At 35.1% G+C, this 27,604-nt stretch overlaps 1 protein-coding gene across 2 annotated transcripts; it reads left to right on the forward strand.

Annotated features, from left to right (window-relative positions):
- Positions 1 to 23,845, forward strand: COPS2 (COP9 signalosome subunit 2). Of its 2 annotated transcripts, none has more exons than XM_067305818.1 (13): positions 1 to 80; positions 10,662 to 10,775; positions 11,861 to 11,938; positions 12,806 to 12,931; positions 14,280 to 14,390; positions 14,573 to 14,650; positions 15,464 to 15,638; positions 16,668 to 16,846; positions 16,990 to 17,042; positions 19,267 to 19,364; positions 21,243 to 21,325; positions 22,418 to 22,476; positions 23,091 to 23,845. In XM_067305818.1, exons 1-13 carry the CDS (start codon positions 27 to 29, stop codon positions 23,233 to 23,235), a joined length of 1,353 nt encoding a protein of 450 aa, XP_067161919.1. In that variant the 5' UTR covers positions 1 to 26; the 3' UTR covers positions 23,236 to 23,845. The 2 variants fall into 2 exon arrangements, with proteins under 2 accessions (XP_067161919.1, XP_067161920.1); XM_067305819.1 differs by having other exon boundaries at positions 14,301 to 14,390.
- The last annotated feature ends 3,759 nt before the right edge of the window (positions 23,846 to 27,604 follow it).

A 27,604-nucleotide genomic window follows, 5' to 3' on the forward strand; every position in this document is an offset into this window, starting at 1 on the left:
CTCCCCCCGCCCGTCCGCCGGCCAAGATGTCTGACATGGAGGATGATTTCATGTGCGATGATGAAGAGGACTACGACCTGGTAGGGCGGGCGGCGGGGCGGCGGGGGGCCGGGCGGGCGGAGGGGGGGCGGCCGCCGGCGCTGCCGCCGCCGCGGCCCCTCGGGCGCTGCCCCGCGAGGCAGCGCTGACAGGGTGAGTTTCCCTCGCCGGGCGCCCGGGCACCAGGGGGTGCGGGGGCTCCTTTCGGAGCAGGCCCCGCCGCCGCCGCTGCCCCGCTGCCCCGCGGAAGCAGGCCGGCTTCGGCCCCGGGCAGCTTGCTAGGCCCCGGGCGAGCCCCCCCGGGCCCGGCGAGCCTGGGCCGCCGGTTGCCGTCCGCAGGGGTCGGGCTGAGGGGCGGGCGCCGCGCCGCCGGCGGACTCCTCCTGGATGCGGCCGAAGTGGCTGGCACCGAGCGAAGTGATAAAGTTGGCTGCCCTCCTCCCCCTCCCCGGCCGCGAGGAGCTTTTTAGGGGTAGATGTCAGTCATCTCCTAGCGTCAAACTGAAATAAAGTGGGGGGAAGAGAAAGGGGAGTGAAGAAAAATGGCCAAACAGTCCATTTCTGATGCAACATGCCAAGGGTGTACTTATATTTAACTTTTCTGGTACCTAGTCTTACTGAGATTTGGGGTTTTTTTAATCGTAGGCTTTGTTTTTTGTGTGTTATAGCTGGTTATATTTTGTCATAAGCTTTTGTTCAAAGCTTTGACAGTTAACAAAATGCTGTTCACAATTAGCAACAGACCAATTTATCCCGGAAAAATTGGGGCTATGATGTGATTGTTTTGATGCAATGCATCTCTTTAAAATCATTAAAAGCAAATTTCTTACAACGTCTTAGGGGAAGGTTAGTAAACTAAATAGTTGTCATATTTGAACTAAAAGGTGTTTGCTGTGCTGTCTAATTAGTCTTACATGGTGGCTTGAGATTTTATTCTTTTTTGCTTTTCTGAGTCTTGTGTAGGCCTTTAGAACTGAGACTTTTTAGAAGAGCTTTGTGTGGTTGAGGCTTGATACTCTGTATTTCATTTATTTCAACTAAACTTGTGTTTCTAATACTTCAGTTTCACTAAACAAACCCCAAACACTTTTTTTCTGGAAGACTTGCTTTGTAATGAATGATTCGATGAGCATTACTACTGAAAAATTAACTTAAAAGACTTGCCAAACTTGAAATAGTTTCTGGGCAGTTTTTATTATGAGCCGCTCAGTATGGCTGGATACACTGGATACATAGTGAAAGTGTCTGTTTTTGACTTTTTAAAGTGATGTAAGAGTGCTTGTCTGACATATGTGGTCATCTTAACCTTATGAGCAATGTGTGTCAGTATTCCAAGTACCATTAGCCTTCCACTCACCTTTGTGAATGAATTCACAATCTTTTAGAAACAAATTTCCTGAATGAAATATGTTTAGACTATTAAAAATATTTTGTTTATCCAGTTTGTTCCAATGTAAATTTCCATTTGTTTTTATTGATGCTGAAATCTATATCCCAGTTTAAAATACTGTGTTTATTTTCCCATGTGATACGATCAAATGAATACAAAACACAGCAGAATGTATACAGGATGAGAATCGGAAGTTTAGAGAAATCATTGGAATGGCATTTTTCAGTATTTAAATCCAGCTGTCTACATATAAACTGGAATAAGTCAGCGCAGCTCCAAGCTCACAAGGGTTATGTCATTTTCACCAAGTATTAGCTGCTAGTCTTATGCTTTTTCTTCCTTCTGTGTTAAGTACTTTCTTTATCATAGTAAAAACCTTCCTGAAACTTCTTGCTTATGGCAAATTTCAGCTGCAGTAGTTACTTTTCATGGAATATTTTCATCGTCATTAATTACTGCTAGCTCAAACCTTTCCAAAATATAAAAATACTGCTCATAATAATTAGGAACATGTTAATTTCTTGTTTTCAGTATGTAATTCCCATGTAAAACATCAAAGAATGCTTAGGCTGTATCTTTAAATAAAACAGACTTTTAGATCTAATTTGGATTTATACCAAATTAAAAAAAAATACACAAAAAGACAGAATTTAAGAATAAGGATATTCCAGCTAAACTAGTTTCAGCATTCTTGAACTGACAAACCATGACTAGACATGGTTTTTAAATGTGCTTGGGACTGTGATCACAGTGTTCTGCAAAACTATTTTGGAAAATAGTTAAACCTTCTCTTAAGTTAAGGCCTGATTTCTTCTTTTTATGTTGATATAAATCTAACTAAATTAAGAGGACACTATAAGAGGATGCATGTTTTTCAAGTTCAATTTAAAGGCTACATTCAAAAGACTGAGTTCAGGACAAAATACATAGACAAGTACAGAATTAGAAACAAAAGAGCACACCTCAGTGTTGGTGAATGAGTGTTTTGGAAGGAGTAGGAGATAGAAATTACAGAAACAGTCAATGAAAGAAGAAACAGGACTTGTTTTGTCAGAGAAGTATAGCACAGTGAGCCTTGATTGAGATGACCCGGCGTATAAAAACAGTAGTAAAAACAAGACTCCTAAAAAGTTTTCATTTCATTAGGTTTTATTAGAAGGGGCTATGTCTGTTCCTCTTTAAACGTGCTCTTCACCTGCTGATTATGTAGAACCAACCAGTCAGTTATATTTCTTTATGTATGCAAATGTTTCACACTTGAACTGAAATGTGAACTGAAAGTCTGAAGTCCCCTCTCTTTCTCAGCTTCATCATCCTGTGTTGTTAGTTTTTTTGTATAATCAGGGTGATTATTACTTATGTTAAACAACTGATGACTACCTGTTTTACAGATCATAATTTACTGTTTCTACTTAGTTTTTCATTGGGTTAGGAGTCAAGGGATTTGCATGTAAATGCCCTCAGCCACTCATACCGAAGTTAGCTTTATCTATTGGAGGTCTTGATATCAGCAATGAATTTCATTTATATTTATGGGTAGATGAACCTAAATTCAGAATTTGCTAATAATGTGCAGTGACAGCTTTGATTATTACATGGTTTATTCCACTTCATGCTTCAATAAACAGAATAGTGTTTGCTAGTCATTATGAAAAACACGCAGTTTTAATTTCTGGTCTGGTGCTGTTAGATGTGTCATATGATTTCAGTGCAGGTTTTTTTATTAGTTTCAGCTTGAGGGTGGAGAGGGAGGAAGAGAGAAGGACCATCATAACTACCATCCTTGTTCGTAGTCTCAGACAAAAAGCTATGTTTAGAATTGACTTTGAGACTGAACTCAACCTTTCTCCAGGAGGTGATTCTTCCAGGCACAATGACAGCACAATGACAGTTGTTGTAACATATCATCTTGGTTTTAGTTTTGTTTTAAAGATATAAAAAATTTTATGCAGTGGTCTTAATGAGATATCTTACTGTACTCTGAAATTCAATTTAAAAATTAAGCTGGAGGAAGGATAGCCAAATCTGTTTGCTGAGCGGTTTGACTATACTGCAACAAATATTTGTGTTATGTAGGTGCATTATTTCAACGACTTCAGTAGAAGAGTTATGTACAGATCAAATGAACGGCCAGCTGTTTTCACCACAGTGAGATGGCCACAAGTCCATCAGAATCAAGGACATTGTTCAAATATGGAGAAAGTGCTTTCAAATTACTAGGGGTTTCCCTTTTCAGGCTGTGTCAGTATTTGGAAGTATGCAGTCAAACATTTTGTTTCAGGCTGTCAGAAAGACAGCTTAGTAAATATGAATTGGTTCACTCTTTCTTTCCAACCATAAGAAATATACTTCATTTCAAAAGGAATTCCTGTATGCTACCAAACCTGATGAGTAATCTCATCAGTAGTCAGTTTAATTTTCCTACTTTATACTGGCATGCATTTTTAATAGACATGGTTGAAATTTTGCAGAGGCACTGTCACCTCTTCCCAATCTTTACATTTCAGTATTGCCGTCATTTAAAAATATGTATATATTGCATGCATGAGAGTGATAAGGCTGCAAAAATAAGCATTCAGAACTTGAAAAATACAAAATCAAGCAGTTTACCCTCTTGTGTTTCTTTGTTATGTTTAATTGCATAGGTATATGATTTTTCTTTGAACAAAAATGTGCTTCACAGAGGACATGGGATAGACTGTTGTCTGAATTAATTCCTGCTTAATATTTTATCTAGGTTCAGTTTGTGTTCTGATATTTTATAAATTCTCTTCAGACTCACCTGTAAACACAGAATTAGTGTATTTTGGGGCTTATTTTGCCCATTACCATAATATCTTGAAAGCAAGTATTGAGACAATAAGTATGAGAATGATTTGAGATTAGTCTGTAAATTCTTTCCATCTGACAGTTGACAAGTTTGGTATAAGTTCTGTTTTTTTTTTTTTTCCCCCAGAGTATTTAGCCCTTCATTCAGAACAAAACTTGCCTGGATTTGGTGTGCAACTGAGTGTTAAACAGGAGTAAATTGAATTCTAGTTATCCTAAACTGGATTCTTAGAAAAGAAGGAAACAAAGTTATGTGATTTGCCCAACATTACAGGAGAACTGTATGATTGAGGTGGGGAAGACAAGGTGCTTCTGTTGGACACTATTTACACGTCATAATACCGGCTTTTTCTTTCTGCAGTCTCCTGTCTCATTTCTGTACATCTTTCAATTTCTGCTTTTAAAAAATAAAACAAAACAAAGGGAGAACACTCTTTCCAAGGAAATGTACTGACCCCATTGCAAGTCACTGGCAGAACTAGACTCCTGAAGCTGCTTCACAGACTGCTTATTCCTGGTGTCAGTAACTGACTGTTACAAGCCCCCGTGAGAGCCAGCAGGCACTAGAAGGAGATGACTCGCAGAGTGAGTGAGTAAGAGCAGAAGAGCACAGAGACCTGGAACATGGAGAAGAAAACCAGGATTCCTAGTGCGTGGTTGAGTGGTTGCAGACTTCTTACACAAATCACACTCTTGATTTTATCCTCTCAGATGTCTCAGTTCTTTTTCTTCTTACTTTTTTGCATTCCAGTCCAGTTGCTTTCTTTATATTCATGTGCCTGGATACCAGTGGCAGAAGCACTCAGAAACTTCTCAGTGCTTTTTGTCCTGGTGCCTAGGGGCCCAGTGGTCCAAGAAGAGCAGAGGCAAAGAAGGTTGTTCTTAGCACTAGGATGGTGATGGTTGGTCACTCTTGGTGCCAACACATATGAGCCATGTGGGAATAGTGCATGTTCATTGTAGATGAAATGCTCAAGAAATTTAGCTGGCAAGCTAATAGACTAATATATTGAGCAGTTATAGTCAGGGTTTTTTCACTTGGCCTCAGGTGGGCATTTTTGTATTAAAAAGCCCATATCACTGGTGCTCTTGCAAAATATCAGGTCCTTACTCAAAATCCTAGACTTAGCAGACCTCCTAAATGCCATAGTTATGAAGCACAGTGAGCTGAATAAAACCAAAGTTTTACCAGACTTCTTCTCAGAAACAACTGAACACAGAAACAGTTGAAGTGGTTTGAGATAACCCAATGGCTGAAATCTGGTCTTGAAAGTTATGTTCTGTATAGCTGCTTTCACTTTTTATTGAAAAAGGTTTACAGAGTAGGAGTTTGGTTCCTATGCAGGTAGCTGAACTATTGTTATATTCTGTTCTGTATTGTTATACAGAAAAGCAGAAGTTCAGATTACCACTATACGTTTGATGAAGAGATTAGAGAAAGGCTTTAGACAAGAGAGAAAACATGAGAATTAGTAACTAGTCAACTGTAGTTTTTACAAAATATTGATTTCTTTGGTTTTGCACGTTTGTCAGGTTAGTGTGTCACTCTCCTGCTAGAATGCTACAAATTTACTGTTAAATGTCACTGATAGTGTTACAGTGTCCAAGTTCATCTACACTATGCTGTCTGTGAGGAGAGGTGCCACGCTTTAAGTTCTCTAGGTAATCTCTTGAGACCACATTGACTAAGGCTCCTGTTACGGTCTTCTGATACCACAGCTGGTTTTCTCACCCTCCCTGGTCACCTGCTCTGCTGCCATATCTCACCAGCCTGTGGATGGTGTCTGTGTAACTGTTGGTCTGTTCTCTCAGCCACACCAGGATCAGTCATCGCCCCCCCAGGACCCACTCAGCGTAAGCTGTTCAATCCCTGCAGCTAAGGGAGAAGGGGACACCAGGACCAGCAATAACCAAAGAGGGCAAAAGAGGGTGAGGGAGGGCTGGGTGCTCTTAAACTGCCTTTGCTGCTGGAGAAATTGTGAATGGATCCATGCCCTAAATTTCATGATTAAAGCTGGGTGAGATGAATTATTTTCTGTATGTGCTCTTTGTAGAAGCTGAGGCCTAATGTTTTAAAGCTGTTTACTACACAAAGTGAATTTTGTGAAAACTCAGTATGTAATTTAATAAAGATCAGTAAATTACATTGAATCTGTGGTACTAATTTAGCTTTTATTAAAATTGTTTGAAAGAATTACATCCCAGTCAGAGTGCATTACATCAGAGGTTTTATTTCCATTTGAACTGAGCTAGTATGGTATTTTTCTTACCCCAAAAAGCAATGTGATAGAACTGAATTGTTTATAACTGACTAAATTTAGAATTTGGATGTTCAATGGAGAAATACTTAAGTAATGTTTACAGTCTTTTTTTAAATTCTTTTTTTTTTTTTGGTTGCACCTGACCATTATAACTTCATGAGTAACAATCAAAAAGCCATTTGTTTGTTTTGTTCTTCTCAAAGGGAGAACTGTGTGGGTTTCAAAAATGAGCTCTGTATGCTCAGACTTCCGCTCTGTTTTAATCTGTGCTGATAGTGTTGATGTCCATTTAAATAAAATCACTAAAATCTTCATCAAAAAATTTCTTAGGGCTGTAACTTTTTATGTCAGCTCAGGCTAAAATATAGCACACAGATACTTTTGTATCTTGAAGTTTTAATTATGAGTGTTCTTCACTGTGCAGAATATTAGGTCCAAATGGTATAGTAGAGATGTTTAGAGGTATGCTGAAATGCTTTTTGTAAACCTGATATTCTCAACTTAATCAACACTGAATTTTTGTTCACTTTTATTTTGGTACTACATTGTTTCATGAAACAAATTTTCTGCATAAAAACTGTTGAGTTGTGGAAGTTTTTCAGGCAGGAGGCAGGGGGATGGAAAATTAGAGTGATGAAAGTTTAGGTGTTGGTATCTGAATTTGGTATTAAAAGAACTTTGCTATTTTCAATATAGGAAAGGGAATGCATCTTTTTCTTAACTTGAAATTTGAGGAGACAGCTTCACGCTCTTCCTTTCCCTCTTCTTTCCTTTTGCTTTTGGCAAAAGCTGAACATTCTTATGTTCTTTCCATTCATCACATGCATCAAAAAAAGGCAGAATAGAGTGCTGGTCCTTCTGAACTGATCAGCACTTGGCATAATTAATGTTGATATTTAAATTGAGATGCAGCATCTAAATGACTGATCTGTTATTTTAGATTGTTTACAGATTCACTGCATCATACTTAGTTCATGGTTTTAAGGTTTTCTTTACCGCCGTTAAGTCTAAATACATCTTTTAAAGTAAGCCCTTTAAATAGTTTGCATACTTATGTGGTGTTTTTAAAACAATCCATTGTAATATCTGGATTGTAAACTCCTTGAGGCAGAGACTTTGTTTGAAAAGCACCTAACAGTGTGAGGTCCTGGTCTGTAAATAGTATTTCTAAGTCTGATAAAAATAATGTGGCTTATTAATCTCATTGGATTTGACTACAATAAAGATATTTTATTGCTTGGTCTTAGATTGCCTACAGGACATAAAGTGGTCTTATGCTTTATATATGGGTCTGATCTTTCCAATCTTACTTAATGTTTAGTGCTGAGATCTATAAGATGTGTTACATATGAGCTCTCTGAAAGGGTACAATAAGGTTAATTCACGTTGTCATATATCCAGTTAACTTATAAATGTAACACTGTTTTTCATTCAATTAAATATTTCTGGATAAAGAAAAAAAAAATCTCCCCTTCAATCTTTTTTTTTTCTTCCAGATATAATAAAAGTATTATGGCAAATTTAAAAATAATATATGGGATGCCTGAATAGCATTGTAGGTGCCCCAAACCAAAGTTGCAATGGTGATTTGTTCAGCTTACTACCTGTGAAACCTAACCCTTCCAAAATACGTAAAACCTAACCCATCTAGGCATGTATCTTAACTCATTATGCCCTATTCTCCCTAGGGCAGCCTTCATAAATGGATGTATCCTGCTAATAAACTGTTTCAAAAGGGAGTAAAGCATTGCTTTGAACATGAATTCCAACATGAATTCTCTCTCTGAAATTGCTAGGGATTCAACTCAGAGGTCTCCATTAGCTGTGTTTAGGTCTGTATGCCATGAAGAAAAGCAGAATTCCTGAAATAGGGAAGCCCATCTCCTTGAGAGCTTTGAGTCAGTAACATCATAAAATTGATGTGAGGCAAATAGGCATCAAATGAAGGTAAAATATAGCTGTAGCAACATAAAACACTTCCTTTGCTGCATTTCAAAGTAATTCTATTAGGAAAAATTACTCTCTAGACTTAACATTTATTCTTTGTTATATATGAATATTATGAAAATAGCTTTATGGAATATTTAAGTAGCATTGAAAAAAATGAGCTGAAAAAAGGCGTCCCGCATAAATCCACATCCAGAATCATTGCCAGAGCTGAGACAAAAACTTAGATGTTTTTTGGTTTTAGGCTAATAGAGCACATTACTCCTGAAAAGGAATTAATTTAGTTTGCCATCCTTTTATCTTTTACAAATAGATACTTCATCCAAAAAAAATTCCCCCATTGTTCAGGTCTAGTATAAACAAAGCATCAGCTGATTACAGGTATCTTAAATGCTGTGTTGTTTAAGCTTTCTCAGTGGATATCTTCATGAGGTGCCTGACATGCTACAGCTGTTGGCATCTTGTATATATTCTTGTAGTTGCTTTATCTCTGGTGGATCAATGGGGTAAAGAATTTACAAATATATACCAGCCAAGATGAAAGTCTTACCAGTGAAATAACATGATAAGGTATTTGCTTCCTGTTTGTTTTGAAGTTTTCAGTATTAGGTCTATAGTTCTTTGGGAATGCAGAAAACGGATTTGTGGAATCCACTAGGCTTTTAAGTCCATTGATTTCTTACTAAATAGTATACTTTGAGTAAGTATAAATAAATGCATACTTGAGCAATTCATCCACATGTGACAAATTGAAACAGAGGTGTTGTATACTGGCAGTGTGATCTGAAGGTTGAAAGATAAATATCTCAAGGATTATTTGAGTCAGTTAGAAGTTGCCATAATTAATTTTTCCTATTTAAAACTTCAGAAAAGTTAAACTTTGAAAGATTCACTTGCACTATAGGGAAGAGAGAGCTATTTTTAAAACTTCTTATGCCTCATCTTTTTTTTTTTCCTTTCTTTCTTTCCTTCCCATGGTTTTGAAGGACTCCATTAACATTAGCAACATACAAATGAACAAAAGAATAAATGCTTATAGTGCAGAGGAAGAAGTACAGTAAAAGAGGAAATGTCATCTTAAGGAAGAGCACCTAACTGTGTGTTGTTCATATTGTTATAAGGGAAAGTTACTCTGATGATACTAACTTTGAGGTTTTAAAAAATCTGTTAAACCTTTCATCTCCTAATAGTTAAACACGTTGTTGAGAGAAGTTGGCTTAAAAATGCAGGGATGTGAAATATTTGCATGATTCTTGTAAACTTCAAATAAATTTATTTATTATTTGGGTTTTGACTTTGTTAGTGTTTTGTTATTCAGGCACTGCAATATTGTCTTACAGCAAAAGAAGATCAAACGCCTAGTTTATTTTCATCAGGAGAAGCCCCAGGGTACTTTAAAAAAATAGTGTAATAATTGGTAGAAGTAAATTCTGCAATTTGTTTGGTGCTATTGTACATGACGTGTAATTATTTGATTAAATTATTTTGTGCCCACACTCCACCCTCCTCCCCTTGGCAGTAACTTTAGTGTTCTCCCAATCATTTCCTTCTCAGCAAAGAAGCAGCTGGTGTAATCATCATTATTCTTTTTTATTATTATTATTTCCATAGACAAGTATGAATCTTTATGGTATAAAAAGGGAGATTAGAGATTCACGGAAACTTTTGATACCCTCCATTGCTGAATCATTACTTGTATGGCAACTCACTCACGGTCTTTTTTGTGGATGGTAAAGGTCACATAATATAGTGCCTTTTGGCAGTGGCCAGCATGTTTGCTCCCCTGTACAGAAATGACATATGCTGTTAGGCATCTGTCCTTAAACACCAAAATTGGCTAAATTTTAATAATACAGTCCATATTTACCATAAAAACAAAGTCAGTGAAGTTATGAGAGCATCATAACTAGAGTTCATTAGTCCAGCAAGAAATCTGTTCACAGGCAAACGTTGGTAGCCAGTGAGATTGCCCTGATAATGGGAGAGAGAATAAAATCATTGTATGAGTCCATGTGTGTTACATGCTTTGAAACTGAAGATTTTATGTTAATATACCTGCATTTTGTGTCAGTTTGAGCAATATGTTTTATTACATTCTCTCCATTGTCAGTGAAATATTAGAGGTGTTCTGAACCTTTCTTTTTTTTTCTCTGGTATTTATTTGTTTTTCTTCTTTTTCTTCCCTTAAAATGTAGGAATATTCTGAGGACAGTAATTCTGAACCAAATGTGGATCTGGAAAATCAATACTACAATTCCAAAGCTTTGAAGGAAGATGATCCCAAAGCAGCACTAAGCAGTTTTCAGAAGGTTTTCAGTCTTTATATTCTATCTTTTATTTTTATTGGTTCTCTACCACTGCAGTTGTATTTAATCCACATTAAAAATATCTTCTTTCCTTTTGAGTTATTTTCTAGAACTTTAAGAGTAAAGTTTATAGTTTAACTTATTAATGTGCTAAGTTTATCATTGGGCTACTTAGATTCCTGACTGACTGCCTTTTCAGGACCACACTTAGGGAGCATAAACAGGACCATGAAGCCGTCCGATTTTATAGCAAAACTGAAGTTTTTAATCTTCAGAACTCACTAAGTTAATTAAAGAATCCTAAGAATGTTTTCATGCATCAACTATAGAAACCAAATCTATTCCTTTTTTAAAATTAAATGGCTTTTTCCCCAGTGTCTTACTTAATGCATTATATTTGGTTCACAACCTGATTCCAAAGCTTTAAATGCATAAATACGAAGTGATACATCTAGAGAGAGTTTCTTTCCTTCACGTCAGTTTTAAATGTTTTATGTTTGCACACTGCCACCAGAAAGCAATATGTTAGCTATTGCTTTTTAAGGAAAAAGTAGATTTTTGCATCTTTTGGCTTATTTATTGTATGTAAAGTATATATACATGACTTTAAAACTTTCTAAAATTTTTGCTTACAAAACATTCTCTTAAGTGTGTTACATTAAAGATTGCAGCCCGGAAGTCCTTCTGATATGAGAAGAAATGATAGTAATACAGAAGTGTAATTTTTTAAATAATTTAGGTCTTTTTTTATTACAACTTTTTGTGTGTTTGTGTTCATAGAGTGACATTAGAGTTCAATGTTTGATGTTAGATAATAAAAAAAATTTATAAATATCTTTATCAATCTATAATCACCCTCCCTCCATCAAGCTAGGTGTGAAAACTAGTAAGATACATACCCCTAACTTTTTCAGCGATATCATGGAAAAGTAGAATTGAAGAACAGCGCAGAGTAGAACATTATTGTAAGGAAGAAAGCGGGGAAAAAGGCATGTATGGGATGTGTATGTTTTAAAAGCGGTACAAATAGATTTACAAATTGAAAAAAGCTTTTGTAAACATTGTTTAAAAAAATTCTTCTATTTCAGGTTTTAGAGCTTGAAGGTGAAAAAGGAGAATGGGGATTCAAAGCTCTGAAACAGATGATTAAAATAAACTTTAAATTGGTAAGAGTTACAGCTGTCACTTGAGAGTAAATGGCATAAATATGGATTTGACCCATAGTTCTTAAATTATTATTTAAACTTATGACTATGGCAGCAAAATCTGCCAGGACTTGGTTTTTTGCAGCCTTTTGTGGCTACTACAAATATGGCAGGAAAATTATGTTGTGGTTGCAGATGAAAGGCAAAATGTAAACAAATAGCTGCTGTAGTCAGTTGAGATTGCCTGAAAGTCTAAGACTCAGTCCTTGTTTAGGTATCATACCCTAGCTGTTGGTAGATTCTATGTGTGAAATCAAAGCTTGTAAAATAAAGTACCATCCTTAATCAAACAAAGAAAAAATTTGTCTTTTCTAGAAAACTTTGGATTTAAGAACTACTCTTAAAAATACTGTTTTATTGGATCTTTTATATCAAATTTTGGAAATAGTTTTTTTTTTTGTTTTGGGGGGGTTTTTTTAGAGCTTCTTTTATAAAGTGGGCATTTGTTGTTATGGTATTAATGTTCAGATTTCAGTTTGAATTGCAAACGGCTAACCTGTGTATATATATGTAACACTGTTCACCAAAACAGATCAGTCAAGAATATTTTCATACTACATATGCAACCATTGCTGACAGTTGTGTAAGTGTCTCTATTTCCTAAATGAGAGAAACATGTTAAATACCTGTTCTATGGAGTCTTGGTGAAGTTGCTTCCGATTCTCCTGCTTATCAGTAAAGCAATGATTTAAAAGATCCTTATAGCAACCACTACTGCATAGTCTTTCTATTATGCTTTGTTTTTTGTATGTGTATTTGCAAAATGTAGTTTGATTTTTTTTTTAATCATTGAAACCAAATTTCATAACTTTTTTTTTTCCTTTATAGACTAACTTTCCTGAAATGATGAACAGATATAAACAGCTATTGACCTACATACGGAGTGCAGTTACAAGGAATTACTCTGAAAAATCCATCAATTCTATTCTTGATTATATCTCTACTTCCAAGCAGGTTAGATTGTCAGTTCTTTCATCTTGATGGTATTCCTCTTCACATTTTTAACTGTGGACTTTTTTGTGCATAGTAGTGTGGGTTTTTTGACCTTATTAGAGAACAATTGCAGTATTAATTTGTTGTCATATGTTAAAATATGTTTCCCACATTTAATGGATTCTATCAACATGCATGATAACTTTTCATAAATTTGTGATTTTTTTTTTTTAATTAAAGCAGGCTGAATATTGTTTGGCAATATTCACCTAGGATATCCATGCTGTAAAGTAAAGTTTTTTAGCATAATAGCTGCACACAGTATGTGCAATCTCAAATGTAATTTGTAATTAATTAATCCATTTTACTTTGAAAAAGTCTGCAATGACGTGTTGGTGGTAGATACCATCTGTCTTTGAACAGACTGTGCAAGCCAGGTACATGTTCATAGATATACAGCTCGGCTTCTTTTCTTTTGTGTTGTTGTAGAAGCTTTACAAGTAGTTGAAAGCTTCCCTAACTGACTACCTGGAGATATCACCAGCATATGGAGGATCATTGGTTTTCAGCAATGACTCGTGTCATTATCACAATCCCTCCTGTTCTGCCAGCTATAGGAAGGGAAAGGTTAACAGATGAATGACACTTTACCCTCAGGTCTAAAAGATTGGCTTGAACTTTACCTTGTGGGCAGAGTTGAGTGTGTTTAGTCTAAAGGCACCTGGAGCCAGACCTGGAGGGACAATTTGGAAATTTTAAGCTGATCTATTATCCCTACTGCCAAAAAGAACAACGGCCATAAACAATACTAATGCATTCTCTGTAGAACCTTTGTTCAGTGTTATACTCAGCACTTTGATTTCCATTTTGGATGTTATATTTTCATTTTTTATGCAAGGAAATGGTTTGATGCACTTAAGTTTTTAGCTTTGTTTCATGCAGTGTTGGTAGTATAGAAAAGTATCTTTTCCTTTGACCACTTCTTTTTGGGGGGGGGTAAATCTTACTCTTTTATCCTTTTTGATGTGTAAATTCTTTGCTTTTTTGTTTTTGTTAAGTAGCAGTAGTGTTGTCTATTAGTGTTTGCCTTGTGCTACACAACATAAGGATTTTCTTACTTGCTTGTAGAAGGTGGACAGGTGGCTTTCATTTGTCACCAGCATGTTTTTTAATGATAATATCTATTTCATATAAAAAGAACAAGCATACTTTGATTTGTTATTTTAGAAGCTGATTTTACAATTTAAAAGCAGACATTCAATAAGATGCAGATTTCTCTATCTTTCTTGTTTTGAAGTTCAAAAATGCACTTTTAGTTTGTTCAGATTGACTTTATTAACAGGTACAAATTTGCTGTTTACAATTATAGAATTCTGATTTTTTATGTCAGATGGATTTGCTTCAGGAATTCTATGAAACAACACTTGAAGCTCTGAAAGATGCTAAGAATGATAGATTGTGGTTTAAGACAAACACAAAGGTAAAATATATAACTCATTATTTTTTACTTTTGTTTGTGACATCTTCAGCTAAACCTTATAAGCTATAATTATGAAATCCTAATAGACCTTGATACTTCAGCTCTTTTTTTCTTTTTTCTCTATTCTTTTCTTTACTTTTCTTTATCCTTTTCCTTTTTTTTTCTTTTTTTTTTTTTTACAGCTTGGCAAATTATATTTAGAACGAGAAGAATATGGAAAGTTACAAAAGATTTTGCGCCAGCTGCATCAGTCATGCCAGGTAACTTTATATTCTAAATCAGTGTAGCTTAGTAAACAACATTGATTTTTCACATCTGTTGTTGGCCTTTGAGGCACATTGTTGAGTTTTAGCACAGAAGAAATCCTGTGCTTGCTTTAACTTGTTATCTGTTTGATAACATGAACTAAAAATGATAAAAGTGTTTTATTCCTTGGCAAAAGATGATTTTTAAAAACAATAATGCACAAGTACTGATTGAATAAGTTTCTTTTTAGTCAAGTGCAAGGTTGAAAAGCACATGTGAATCATTATTTTAAAATGCAAAGAAGATTCCTGTGAGCTTTAGTCAAAGCTGAAACATATAGTTGTTACTTGCCCCCATTTGGAAAGAGAGGGGGGGAATTAAGCCATGCAGCCTGCTGTGCTTTTTTGTGTCCCCTTTTCCTCATCTGGCATTGAAAATGGGTTACAAATATCTGGGAAATGGCTTTGTTATAGGCAGTAGAAGGGTCGTATGTATTATCAATATATATGCTCAGCCATTACATTTGTATACTGAGAGAGGCTTTTTTTTAAAGGGGAGTGGAAGAGCATAAAGGGCAAAGTTCTGAAAGTTATTATAAGGAAAAGTTTTAATTAGACAAAAATGATAACGTGTTAATAAATGGCTTCAGAATTTGGTCTATGGTAAGTTCCTTGAGTTTTCTGTTTATAGCTATTTCAAAATTTAAAATTTTAGGAATATCTTTATTTCTGACAGGAAGCTTCTGAGAGTATTTCATAATCAATGTGTAAAGCTGAAATCACTGTTCTCTTAAAATTTCACAGTATTTATTACTTAATCTATCCTAGACTGATGATGGTGAAGATGATCTAAAAAAAGGTACTCAACTACTGGAAATCTATGCTTTGGAAATTCAAATGTATACAGCACAGAAAAATAACAAAAAACTTAAAGCACTATATGAACAGTCATTGCACATCAAGTCAGCCATTCCTCATCCACTGATCATGGGAGTTATCAGAGGCAAGTTAATATTGAACTTCTCATTTAGCTTCTGTTGCATAGATTAGTTTTGTGAAAATCTGATATTATTTTCAGTTTCAACTATAAAAACACTGCAGAGAATCCTGTAGGTTCAGAGTCAGACAAGCCTTATGTGAATAAGGGACTACGAATGCTGTCACTATGGTTTTATCATTTAATGTTTGCCCCTGTGGGATTTTGGCACTGCTGCTCTGGTCCCAAGCTGCAGATGCACAATGGGACAGTTGGCTACATGTGGCATAGGAGAGAAGCAATGGAAGAAGGGGGGAAGACACGAGCTTCCTGACACCCTGGCAGGCAACGAAGGATAAATACACAAGGCTTGACAGGGCTGCTGGCGGAAGGGACTGTTGTTTCTGTAGTCTGCTTTTGTAAATTTGTGCCTGATGTTTCACCTTACTAAAATTCATCAGGAACAGAAGAGTTTTAAGATGTGTTGAAAATATTTATTATCAGTAAAGGTGAATTATAGTGGAAACATGCTGCGTGTCTTGAAAACACCTTTCTCCAGAATACTGTTGTGCCTTCTTTCTTCTTTTGGTGTAGGCACTTGCACAGAAGGTCAGGCACCAGTGGATACTTCAGAAATAAAAGATGAACAGTATTTTTCAGTTTGTTTTCTATGTAGTTTTACTCAAAATATATAGGGAAGATTTCATAAATATAGGAAGTCTATTGTCTTTGAAGTTTATTGAGATAAATTCCATTTGAATTTTAAGTATTTTAACATAAGGTTAAAATAATTATTGGCTGCAAGGATTGGTGTACTTTTAGATTCATAGTGTGGGTTGGGTTTTGTTTTGTCTTCTTTGAAATGGGTTTATTCAAACGGCAAAGCTGTGTGTGCAGGCCCTAGTGCTTTTTCTAGTGATTTTATAGAATGAAAAGACTCCTGAAAATATTTCAGTAATCTATTTAGAAATAGCGTGGAACTTCTGAGTACAATTATTCTAGTCAGCGACAAGCACGCAGTGTTCCTTTTTGCTTCATCCTGTGTTTTCTTTTCAGAATGTGGAGGCAAAATGCACTTAAGAGAAGGAGAGTTTGAAAAGGCACATACTGATTTTTTTGAAGCGTTCAAGAATTATGATGAATCAGGGAGCCCCAGAAGAACGACTTGCTTAAAATACTTGGTCTTAGCAAACATGCTGATGAAATCTGGAATAAATCCATTTGACTCTCAGGAGGTACTTTTATAAATATGAATAAGTCACTTTCATTTACTGCCTTTTTTTTATTTTTAAGAATTGATAGGGAAGTTACTAAAAAAAGACAAAGGAAAAAATATTTAAAATCTAAACATGCATATTGTGCTTTCTGTTCTGTGTAGGCTAAACCATACAAAAATGATCCGGAGATTCTAGCAATGACGAATTTAGTAAGGTAAGATTCTAAATTTTCCAGAGAAGAAGAAAAAAATGTAGTGTCCAAACCAGGAATTGGATATTTTTGAGAGGTGGCTTCTTTGTGCACAACTAACACAAACATTTTTTTCATAAATATTGAGCAAACACTGGTAGACTGTTTTTCTTAAGAAATTGTTTTATTTACTTTGACATGCACCACAATCTATCCTATACCAGGTAGGGGGAGGGGGGAGAAATAGTGTTTATCTTCTGCTATGGTGAATTTCTTCTGCAATGGCAAAAAATCACATTTTTCACTAAAAGTTCTCTCTCCTAATATTGCACCTGGACTGTAGTGTTTGGCTGATTGTATACGAAAAACTGAGATAATTGACATCTCCTACCAAAGCCAATAGAATAATTGGATGCATTGATATTTCATGATTACTAAAGGAGTTTCATAACATAGGAATATGAAATGGAATTCTCAAGCAATATCCCTTATCCTTCAAATATGTGAAGATCAAAAGAATGCTTCATTACCTCTTACAGGCAAATATGAAGCCAGAGCTTTTTGGATATTTAGATCATCAGACAAAATAAAGTGAACTAAGGCCATCTTTGTATTCTGTGCTATGAAGCTAACCTTTTCTGTCCACTCTATCTTGCCTTTGCATTAACAAGTAAGAGAATGAACAATGCTTAAGAAACTTCCCACCTTTTCATTACGTAAGAAGTAATACGTGCTTGCATTTTGAAATACACGATTAAAGTCATGTTGGAACAAACCTTGCTTTGAGATTACTATGGTGCTGCACCATTGTATGCACACAGATCATTTCTAAAAGTGAGGATGCTCGTCCATTATTGACATAATGATGAATACATGATTTGGCAGTTTATTAAGAGACTATTTCCAATAATTCCACTTCAGACATGTCTTTTCTACTTCACTTTCATAGCTTCATGTGAATTTGAGGCAGAAGGAACTCCAGATGGCCTTACCCAATCTGATTTTATTCATGCTCCTAATTGATATCTTTTATCTTGACATTTGAGTATAACAGCTTCTTTAAAATTAATAATGCAATTAAAACAGTGTAGATAAGAAAGTTGCAGAAGATAAAATCAATTCCAAATATTACAGTTATGTTTTTAATTCTTCCTATACTCTACATTGGGCACTTGAATGCTTTGCGTATTGTAAAGAGAGACTTCTGGAATAAACAATAGAATATACTTAATTGAATTTCCATTTAATTATGAAGTAAAATTTATTGGTTCCATGTGATACAGTCCTCTCTGCTGTTATAACTCCATTTATAAACTCCTGAAGTTCTATCCTAAATTTAACTAGTCTTTTTCCTGCCGCTTTTACAGGATGTCTTTCTTGACCAGTTTAAAAACACTTTGAAAATGTACAGAGACTATGAAGGAGAAATATATGTTGTTTTTAAAATATTCAGTGTTAATATCAAACAGAAATTTAAGGCAGGAATTGAACAGTACCTCTTTCAGGTTAAAGATCATTAGCCTGCAGCTTAATATAACTAAATTAGTGTGTAAGCTGCATTGGTTAGTATATAGTCTCTGTTATGACTGACTGTCCCTGTAAGAAAAGATGATAGATTTGATTTGTAAGTCCATTATGTTTAAGAAAATGGTCTTGTTTCAGCAGCTCTTATCGCTCATATCTTTAAATGCTGCTGTGGTGCCACTATTGAACAATAATTGGTGTCCTAACCCCTCTTCTTTCTGTAACCTTTATTTAGATAACAATATTAAGTAGTTAAAGAATATTATAGATACCAAGAATGAACTATAAATCTAAAAGGTAATGTTATGCCAAAATTACTCTCAGTCCAAAAAATCAACTTTTTCTTAGAATTCAGCTTTCTAGAAGTAGCAGCAACAAAAACCCTCTGAATCCCTTTTCTCTGTTTGTTGCATAAAATATGACTTTATTAAGCCAAAATTTGAGTAATGATACTGTCCAAAATTGGCTATTTTTAGGGTTTGGGTTTTTTGTTAATAATAGCTTTTTAAAGTACAATGGTTTGAGACCAGTGCACACTTGCAAAAGAACTAACTGATCATTCTAAACTTCTGTATATGCTAACAAAATATGAAATAGGAGAAAGATCTTTTCTGCGGCATCTCATTGAAAATAGTTTTTCCTTATGAAGACTATAGAGAACAAAGTCTTATGATGACACTATTTTACTTCTAAAAATAATAATCCAGTCTTGTATTTTCTGAAGTGCCTATCAGAATAACGACATCACTGAATTTGAGAAGATTTTGAAAACAAATCACAGCAACATCATGGACGATCCCTTCATAAGGGAGCATATTGAAGGTATTTTCACAGACTGTTTTAATCCTTTCTTTTCTCTGCTTGTTATGCTGTTCGGGTTTTTTGGGTTTTTTTTTTGTTTTGTTTTTTTGTTTGTTTTGGGGGGGAGGGTTTTTTTTGTTATTTTAAGATTTATTTTCTCTGTGTTGAGTATTGTTTGTAATTATTACTTACGGACAATTCCTTTACTGGTTCTTCTTTGGAAATTAGTCAGGGCCAACATTCATCCTAGCAGGTAGAATAACTACTAAGAATTGCAGGATTCATGAAGAAAGGATATTCTAAGATAATATCTACTGTGATGTCACGCTCTAAGTATTTTGGATTTAATTTTTTTTTTTTTTGCATTGGTGAAGGATTGAATGAGAGGAACCCTTAATTAGTTGCAGAGGTTGTTCTTATCAGTCTTAACAGTTAGATGTTCACTATTTTATAAGACGAACTTTCTGCTTCAGATCAAAAACATAATATGTAGACAACGTAATGAAGGCTGCATTAATAAATGTGTAGAAATAAAATATTTAACAAGATACAAATTGTAATGTGTACGTTGAAAACAATGTTTGGATTTATAGTACCTCTACATAGTAAAACAGGGGAACACAATAATACAGGTTCATTAATTCCATTAACAGATGAAATAAAGTCTCTCCTGCAGTTTGTCATTTATCGGAGAATTTAAAAGCCTTGTGGCTTGCAGATAGTGTCCAGTTTTTCAGATGACTACTGTTGATTCATCAAGAGCAGCACTTACTTGGCATTGCCAGATCAGTTAACTGGATGGCTGCATGAAAGAGGAGAGTTAAATCCAGAGACCTGGTTTTCTTCTTGTTTGTAAAAGAGAAGATGGCAGTCAGCAGGGGAAACTAAATATAACCCCTCTATTGCTGTTACATGCCGACTACTGGTAAACTTCAAAGTCTGGTAGGGAAGACTGTAAGATTAAAGAGATGGATGCTCGCGGAAGAGAGAATGACAGTAGAAATAGAAAGCAAGAGAAGGAGGACAGCTGAACCTAAGGACTGGAGAGACTTTGAGTTTAACCTGTTATATGACATTGGTCTGCCAATAACATCTGGGGAAAAAAGACATTCTCAGCTTTTTCACAGCCTACTGAGATGGAATGCGTGTCCCTGGTTTTAATGTTTACACATCTTGCTTAGTTGTTTTAATCTCATTAGTTTTATTGAAATACATAATCCAGTCTTCAGTATTAGTTTTCATTAAGTGAACAGTCCTTGTGTAACCAGTTAGGTAAAAATGGATCTAGCTCTTTTTCTGTTAATTTACAATGTTAATTTATGTTTTAATTTTATATTACTTTTCTTTAATAATGTGAAAGTTACTAAAACAGCTGCACTGTCTTACTTAAGCAAAATCAGCCACTTCATGCAGACCCTGTTTTATAACTCTTCTTCAGTTTCTCATCATAATTATACCTTTAGACCCTGAACTTTAACTTAAAATGTGAATATACCCCATGAAGTTAATTGTATGCAGCTTTAAGTTTCAGAGCCATAGAAGTACCTTTTCCCACTTTTGTTTAAGGCAAGCATTACAGCCATGAATTAAAGGGGCAGGCGTACTGTGATTTATCCAGTTAGTTTGAATAATTTAAATTTTAACAGGGAATACATTGCTCCAGGTTTAAACAATTAATCAGCTTTATCTATACATCTTCAAAGTTACATATTGTCAAACTATGCTTGAAAAAAGAGGGTGTCTTTATTTTGTTTTCCTCCCCCAGTCACCAAATGTGAAACTACTCACTACCTTAAAAGATCATGGTAGGTAGGATATAGAAAGATACAAAGATGGAAATGTATTGCATCTTTATTTAAGTACTGTTATTTTTACAATATTTTTTTTCTTCTCTTGCAGAGCTTTTGCGAAACATCAGAACACAAGTGCTTATAAAATTAATTAAGCCTTACACGAGAATACATATTCCTTTTATTTCTAAGGTACATGCCAGTGGAGCCTTGCATTTGCTTAAGTAAATGATTAATTGTGAATAAACAGCTCTTAAATAAATAAAGCACTTCCTGAAATAGAACATCTAAAATATAATCTAAACCATAATGTAGTGCTGATGCACTGCTGACACCTTTGCAGCGCAAAAATGTAAATGTCAAGTATCATCTCACTGCTTTTTAATGATGCATTTCTAAAGTACTCAATTATCGTATTCTACTTGGTGTAGAAAAGTGCTTTTCTGAAGAGAAATGTAGAAACTGAAATTTGCGTAATTCCTAACTATACACAAATTTTATGAACATGAAATTCCAAATTTTAATCCCTCTTGTTTAAAAAATATCTTCAAATGTCTGTCTTGTAAGAATTACAGAACTGTGGTAATAGAACAAATAGATTGTAAGACAAAACTACTGATTTCATTCTCTAATCAGAAGAGAACAAAATCAAAAAACAGTAAATGACAGCAGGACTGTTTTCATCTCCTGTGAGTCTTTTACAGTCTCTGATTTTTCTTGCAAAAATTGATGGCATTTCAAAATATATTATGAGTATTAGGGAAGCCCAATTTTTATGCTTGTCGTGTAAAAACATACTATAAACCTAACCTTTTTATATAATAAAGCTTTGTACACTTTCTTTTTTGGGGGGAGGGAGGAGGACGGAAGATAGCCTTAACATTTGCAGAGCTTACTTGAGCCAGATGTTCCATTTAGCTCTCTAAACAGTTTTGAACATGGGCCTATTCTTTTCTGATAATTACAGTCTCATTTTATATCCTGATCAGTTTTTTTTTTTTATTTTTTTTTTCTTCAATATAGTCAGTAAAGGAAATCTTTTCAGGAGCTTCCAAAAACTTTGCTTTAGCCTTTTCAGCCTTTTCTGAAAGGTTACTGATCTCTTGATCATTGACAGTATATACTTTGGGTGCAGTTTTTTTGCTTGACAGATCATTATTGATTTCATACATTCTAACATAAGAGACAGAAATCAAATCAAATTCAGACATAAAAATAAAGATTGGAAGGATTTAATGTTGCAAAAAAATAGTAATATAATGAGATGCTTTTTTTTTCTTTTAGGAGTTAAACATAGATGTAGCTGATGTGGAAAGCTTGCTTGTGCAGTGCATATTGGATAAGTATGTACTTTCTTAGTTCTGGTCATTAATTGCTTTAAAATAATCAAACTATACAAGAAACAACAAACAATATTTTTGTGTGTGGTGAAAATACCATTTGATTCTAAAACCAAAGAGTGATGTTGCTGAATTTATTGTTTGTGTTTGCTTGGCTTAGGAGCAGTCTAGTATTTGTAAGATGTGAGCAAATAGGTTATACAGAGAGATTGAGTGGCACGTATTTACATTAATTTTGAATTTTGTAATAAATTACTTATATTAAATCTCCATATTTTATGATTCCTTGTCTTAAAAGAACTATTAAACATTAAATTGCTTCAGATTTTATATGTGGGTTGTAGATGCATAGGTATAGATTATTATATATAATGCATATATATGCATTGTCCACTAAATGAGTTAATTTGATTTCCAGTCATGATGACAGCTAAATAGGCAGTACTACATGAGACAGTATATAATAAAAGTGGGCAGTATATTATAAAACTGTTAAATTCTGAAATGGATTCTGCATCTGTGTTTTGTATAAGAAGACCTCTTATTTTGCCTCTGATTTATTATTAGTTTCTATTTCCATGTGCATTAGAGATTTATATTTATTTATTTATTTATAGCACTATACATGGCCGAATTGATCAAGTCAACCAGCTCCTTGAACTGGATCATCAGAAGAGAGGCGGTGCACGGTATACTGCATTAGATAAATGGACCAACCAACTAAATTCTCTCAACCAGGCTGTAGTCAGCAAGCTGGCCTAACAGAAAACAAGCTTTTACAAAACTACTTAAGGCAACAGTGCAGTGATGTAAACCTTAAAAGAACTGGGAATGGCAAAACTACTGTCGGTTGGTGTGCCCTGAAATTATTGGAGTTATGGCAGAAGTGCTTTTTTGATCAGCTGGTTTGTGTTTTGCTGCTGCATTTATCCCAAGAAAAACAGCTTTAATCTCCAGAAGAAAACCAAAATGCCACGGGATTTATGCTGTATTGACATCTTGCCCTAAACATACAACATCATAGTAATTTGTCAAAGGGCAATTAATGACCAGAGAGAAGATTTTTGTCATGATTTTAAATACACTGACACGTTACTGTTGGTTAAATTTAAACATGTTTTACCTGCAGAAATTCTCTCACAGAAATAACCTGCAATAACTTGAAATGCATACCCTTTTGAACACTTCCTTTTCTCATGTATAAATTGAAATGTTTGCTGCATTTTGCAAAATGTCAGTTCTCCAAAAATGTGTCCGTATATTTCTGTACCTGCAGTGTAGTAAAGGTTTAGAAGAAACCCCATAATTATAGTGGCATACTGTCACTTTAGGTTTCAAGCAGCAAAATAAACAGTGCAGTTCAGAAATTGTACAGTTTGTTTCTTGATGTGCTTTCATTATACTTGATTTTTACTTTCGATAATTTAAGAAAATAAGTACTGCTTCATCCTCACCTTACTTATGAAGGACAATGTGGAGATTTTAAATCTAAACCTTGTTATTCTTTTGATTTTTTTTCTTAAAGTGGTAATCACAAATACTTAGATTAAAACCTGACATCTAGCCATCTTGCTAACTGATTTTTATCTTGCAAAAAAACAAGCTCTTACCAGTCCCATCTAGTTGATAGCGGTAGGTATTTAGCACTTCTCAGGAATATGCTCTTGGTTTTGATTTTGGTATTTTAAGAATACAGGTTTGTCAGGCAATACTTTGGGAGTAGAAAAGTGGACCCTAATTATTATCGCTCTTTGACTAATTAGGTCAGGTTGTGGTCTTTTTTTGACTCTTGAATTCTGTGTGAATAGAAACACAGGTTTTGAAAGCAACAGAAGCATTTCTGCACTATGTGTATAGAGTGGGGACTAAGCACCGTGATGTCAGGAACAGTGGAATACGTTCCCTCCCAAATATTTGATCGTATTTGAGTTCCTTCAGAGCTGCTGTTCAAGTCATGTAATAGGCACTACCTTCTGTGTCCCAAGATTTTGGGATCATCATTTAAAACAAAGCTGTAGTTTTGGCCACAGCAACTGTTCTTCCTGTGGCAGCTTGTTTGGACAATTTCTCTGACAGAGAAGTTCTCTTGCGGTTCTCAGAGAAGTAAAAGAAATTTTGCACGTTCACTTCTTCTGTAAGTGCAACTACTCCAATTTAAAGGTGATGGTATGATGCAAATAGTGCAGAAAGCTGTGCCATGCACAGTTTTTGCAGTAGAGGGAAAAATATATATGTGGAGCAATTAATGCCACAAAAATGAAAAAATAAACATGAAGAAGCCTCCTGTAGCACATACATCTATCACCTATGTGTAAGATAGCATGGTAAACTGAATGTTCGTTCTAGGACAGGATTTAAATAGTTAACAGCATACATGTAAGTGGGGTGACATTAACTTTCATTTGAAAGTTAGTTACGTGTTGCAGAAAATAATTTTGCTCTGTAGTTGTCAATGTAAATGAAATTATTTTCCTTGTATCAATTAAGGGTTAACTTAATGTGTTGCATAAATAACATGATGCTGACTCTTGGTGAGCATTTCTCCTTTACTGATGCATATTTTTACCAGTAGATGTTTTTAAATTATTCAGTCACTTAAGAGTAAAATATGAATGTAAGTTGAAATTAGTTTTTAAGTACAGGCAAAGGTTGTCTTACATTTCTTTTTTCCTTCAAAAATATCTGTAGATAACACTTAATAAAACACATTGTTCTCATGACATTTCTTTACAATGTGTAACATAGTTTTTACTTTGAAAAATCCACTAAAATCTGGTGATGTGAAACTAGACTTAGCAAAAAATCAAATTCACGTATAATACTGCACAATATAGATGTCTAGCATGTCTCCTCTGAAAGCCTTGGGCTTCTTTTCTCCAGATCCAGAGGCACCTATTTGGATAGCTGCTCTTGCAAGATTCTCCTTCCCATGGAGACAGGAGACTGTGACAGCTGGTTTCAGCATGTTTCTCTTCTCTGCCATTTCCTGCCACGCTTGTTGTGGGAAGGAACGATTAATCTCCTCTAAAGGAGGAAAAAAGAACTGAGCATAAACTTAGCATTGTTTAAAAAAAACAAGTCTTTCTGACTTCGCTTGTTTTAACTGAGATAGCCTTTCCCATCCCAGGTATGTTTGTTGGGGAGGGACATTTGGATTTCTCAAGAAGGAAATCTGAATACTGCAGTAAATCTTGTCCTATCTAGTTAGTCCCCTTTTTCTAGCTTTTAGTCATGAAGGACTAATTGTAGTAGGACTAGTCCTACCAGTGAAGGACTATTAATTTGAAAAACAGTGAGGGCTAATGTGTATTTTTACATAGAAAAAGTACGAGTCTACCTCTAATAAACTATTGTGCATTTTTGGCATAGTTTATTTCCTGCTCATGCATATAGTGCCTTAGCATCTGTGCTCTAGGCACATAATGGAGATTTGTATAATCCCTAAGGGATTCTACCCCTTTTTGGTGTTCTCATAATTCTTAACCTGGAAGATGAGTTGTCTGTGAGGAAATATGGAGGAGCTGTGTTGTCACCCAACTTTGTAAGCATTGTGGTAGCGCATGTGCTGCAACATTGTGAATAGCTGGTATAGCCCACTTACTGCCTGGTAGATCTGTCTCTGATGTGGTCAATGGTCCTTTCTGCCTTCTCAGGAAAACTGAATAAGCAGTCCAAGAAAGACAGTGACTATATGTATATGTGTGTGTGTGTGTATATGTGTGTGTGTGTGTGTATATATATATATATACTTTTTTTTTTTTAAGTATTATTGCACTGCAGGTTCAAGAATTGCTAAGCGGCCTCACTGAATTCTCCAATCTCAGTTCCAATTTTTAAGTTTCTGGAAATGTCATTAATTTTCATAGCCAGAGTTTTCACAACTTTTTGTATGTTTTTATCCACATTTTGTTTTGCTGCTGTTGGTACAAGACAAACTGGAACCTTAGCTAGTACCAGTAATGTTATCTGTTTGCAAAAGAACATTTTAATGGCTACTGTAATCTTTTTTTATATATACATGCGCATGCACACACACACACACACACCCCCTTCATTTGAGTTGCTGGCAGCTTGTGCATTAAAACTGAACCTGAACCTCATTCACACAAATGAAGTCAGAAAGGATGTGTGTGTGCATATTAGAAAATTTTTTTTTTTACTTGGCAAATATACTTTGGAGAAATGCATTCTTTTCTCATCTTAAAATCCTTCTACAGTGAATTGGATCTGAAACAACGATGTAGTGAGAATTTAATTTTCCCTTCATTTTAAATAGGCTTAGAAATTGATTCAACAAAACAGAAGACAAAAAGTACAAGGCTGTTGAAATGCACCTAATAGAATAATATAATGAAGGTATTTGGATTGTAGTCTGGTAATAAAGCACTGTGATTCCTGTAATTACTCAGAAATTGTCAGCTGTAAAACATTATATCTGTATTTGAAAATTGTATTTTCAGATTTACTTTTGAGGGGAAGTGAACTAATTTACTTGAGCGGGAACTCTGTGTGTGGATTAACAGTAAAATGACATCACTCTGGACAGTACCCTAGTTTCCTCAGAGCTACAGCAGTTATTTGAACTGTATTTCCATATGTACGTGTTAACAGTGACTTTAAATATAAAAGTTTAGCTACTATTCTATTATTTTCAGTGCTAAAAAATTTTAGGTTGTAGGAAACCCAGAAATTGCCTAAATTAGAGAACTAGGCAAAATACTGCATTACAGCTAAATATTCACAGTTAAGCGTTAAGATGTTGACAGATAGGATTATCACCTTCTTAAATGCTTCTAAATCAGTGGAAGGGTGGATTGCAAAATGCATCTGCATGACAATAATTGCATGTTTAGCATGAAATTTTAGATGCAATAACTGTACGCCTTATAGCAAGAGTAAAGGCTAATCCCATCCTGGCCAGATGTTACAAGAGTTACAAGGCAGGATCTGTCCTGGTTGGCTCTAAAGCCACTTTGCAACCGCTCTCAGTGGGAGTGCTGTGCTTGCTCTGACTGCTGCCTAGTAGTAATCACAGGTTGCTATCAGAATCGTGATTCTCAGATTTGTGAACCAGTCACATCTAGTGCCACCTTCCCACTTCAGTTGCATTAAGTTCCCTGTTGCGTTTGCC

Source organism: Apteryx mantelli, chromosome 15 (genome assembly GCF_036417845.1).
Source record: "Apteryx mantelli isolate bAptMan1 chromosome 15, bAptMan1.hap1, whole genome shotgun sequence".
Classification (NCBI taxonomy): Eukaryota; Metazoa; Chordata; class Aves; order Apterygiformes; family Apterygidae; genus Apteryx; species Apteryx mantelli.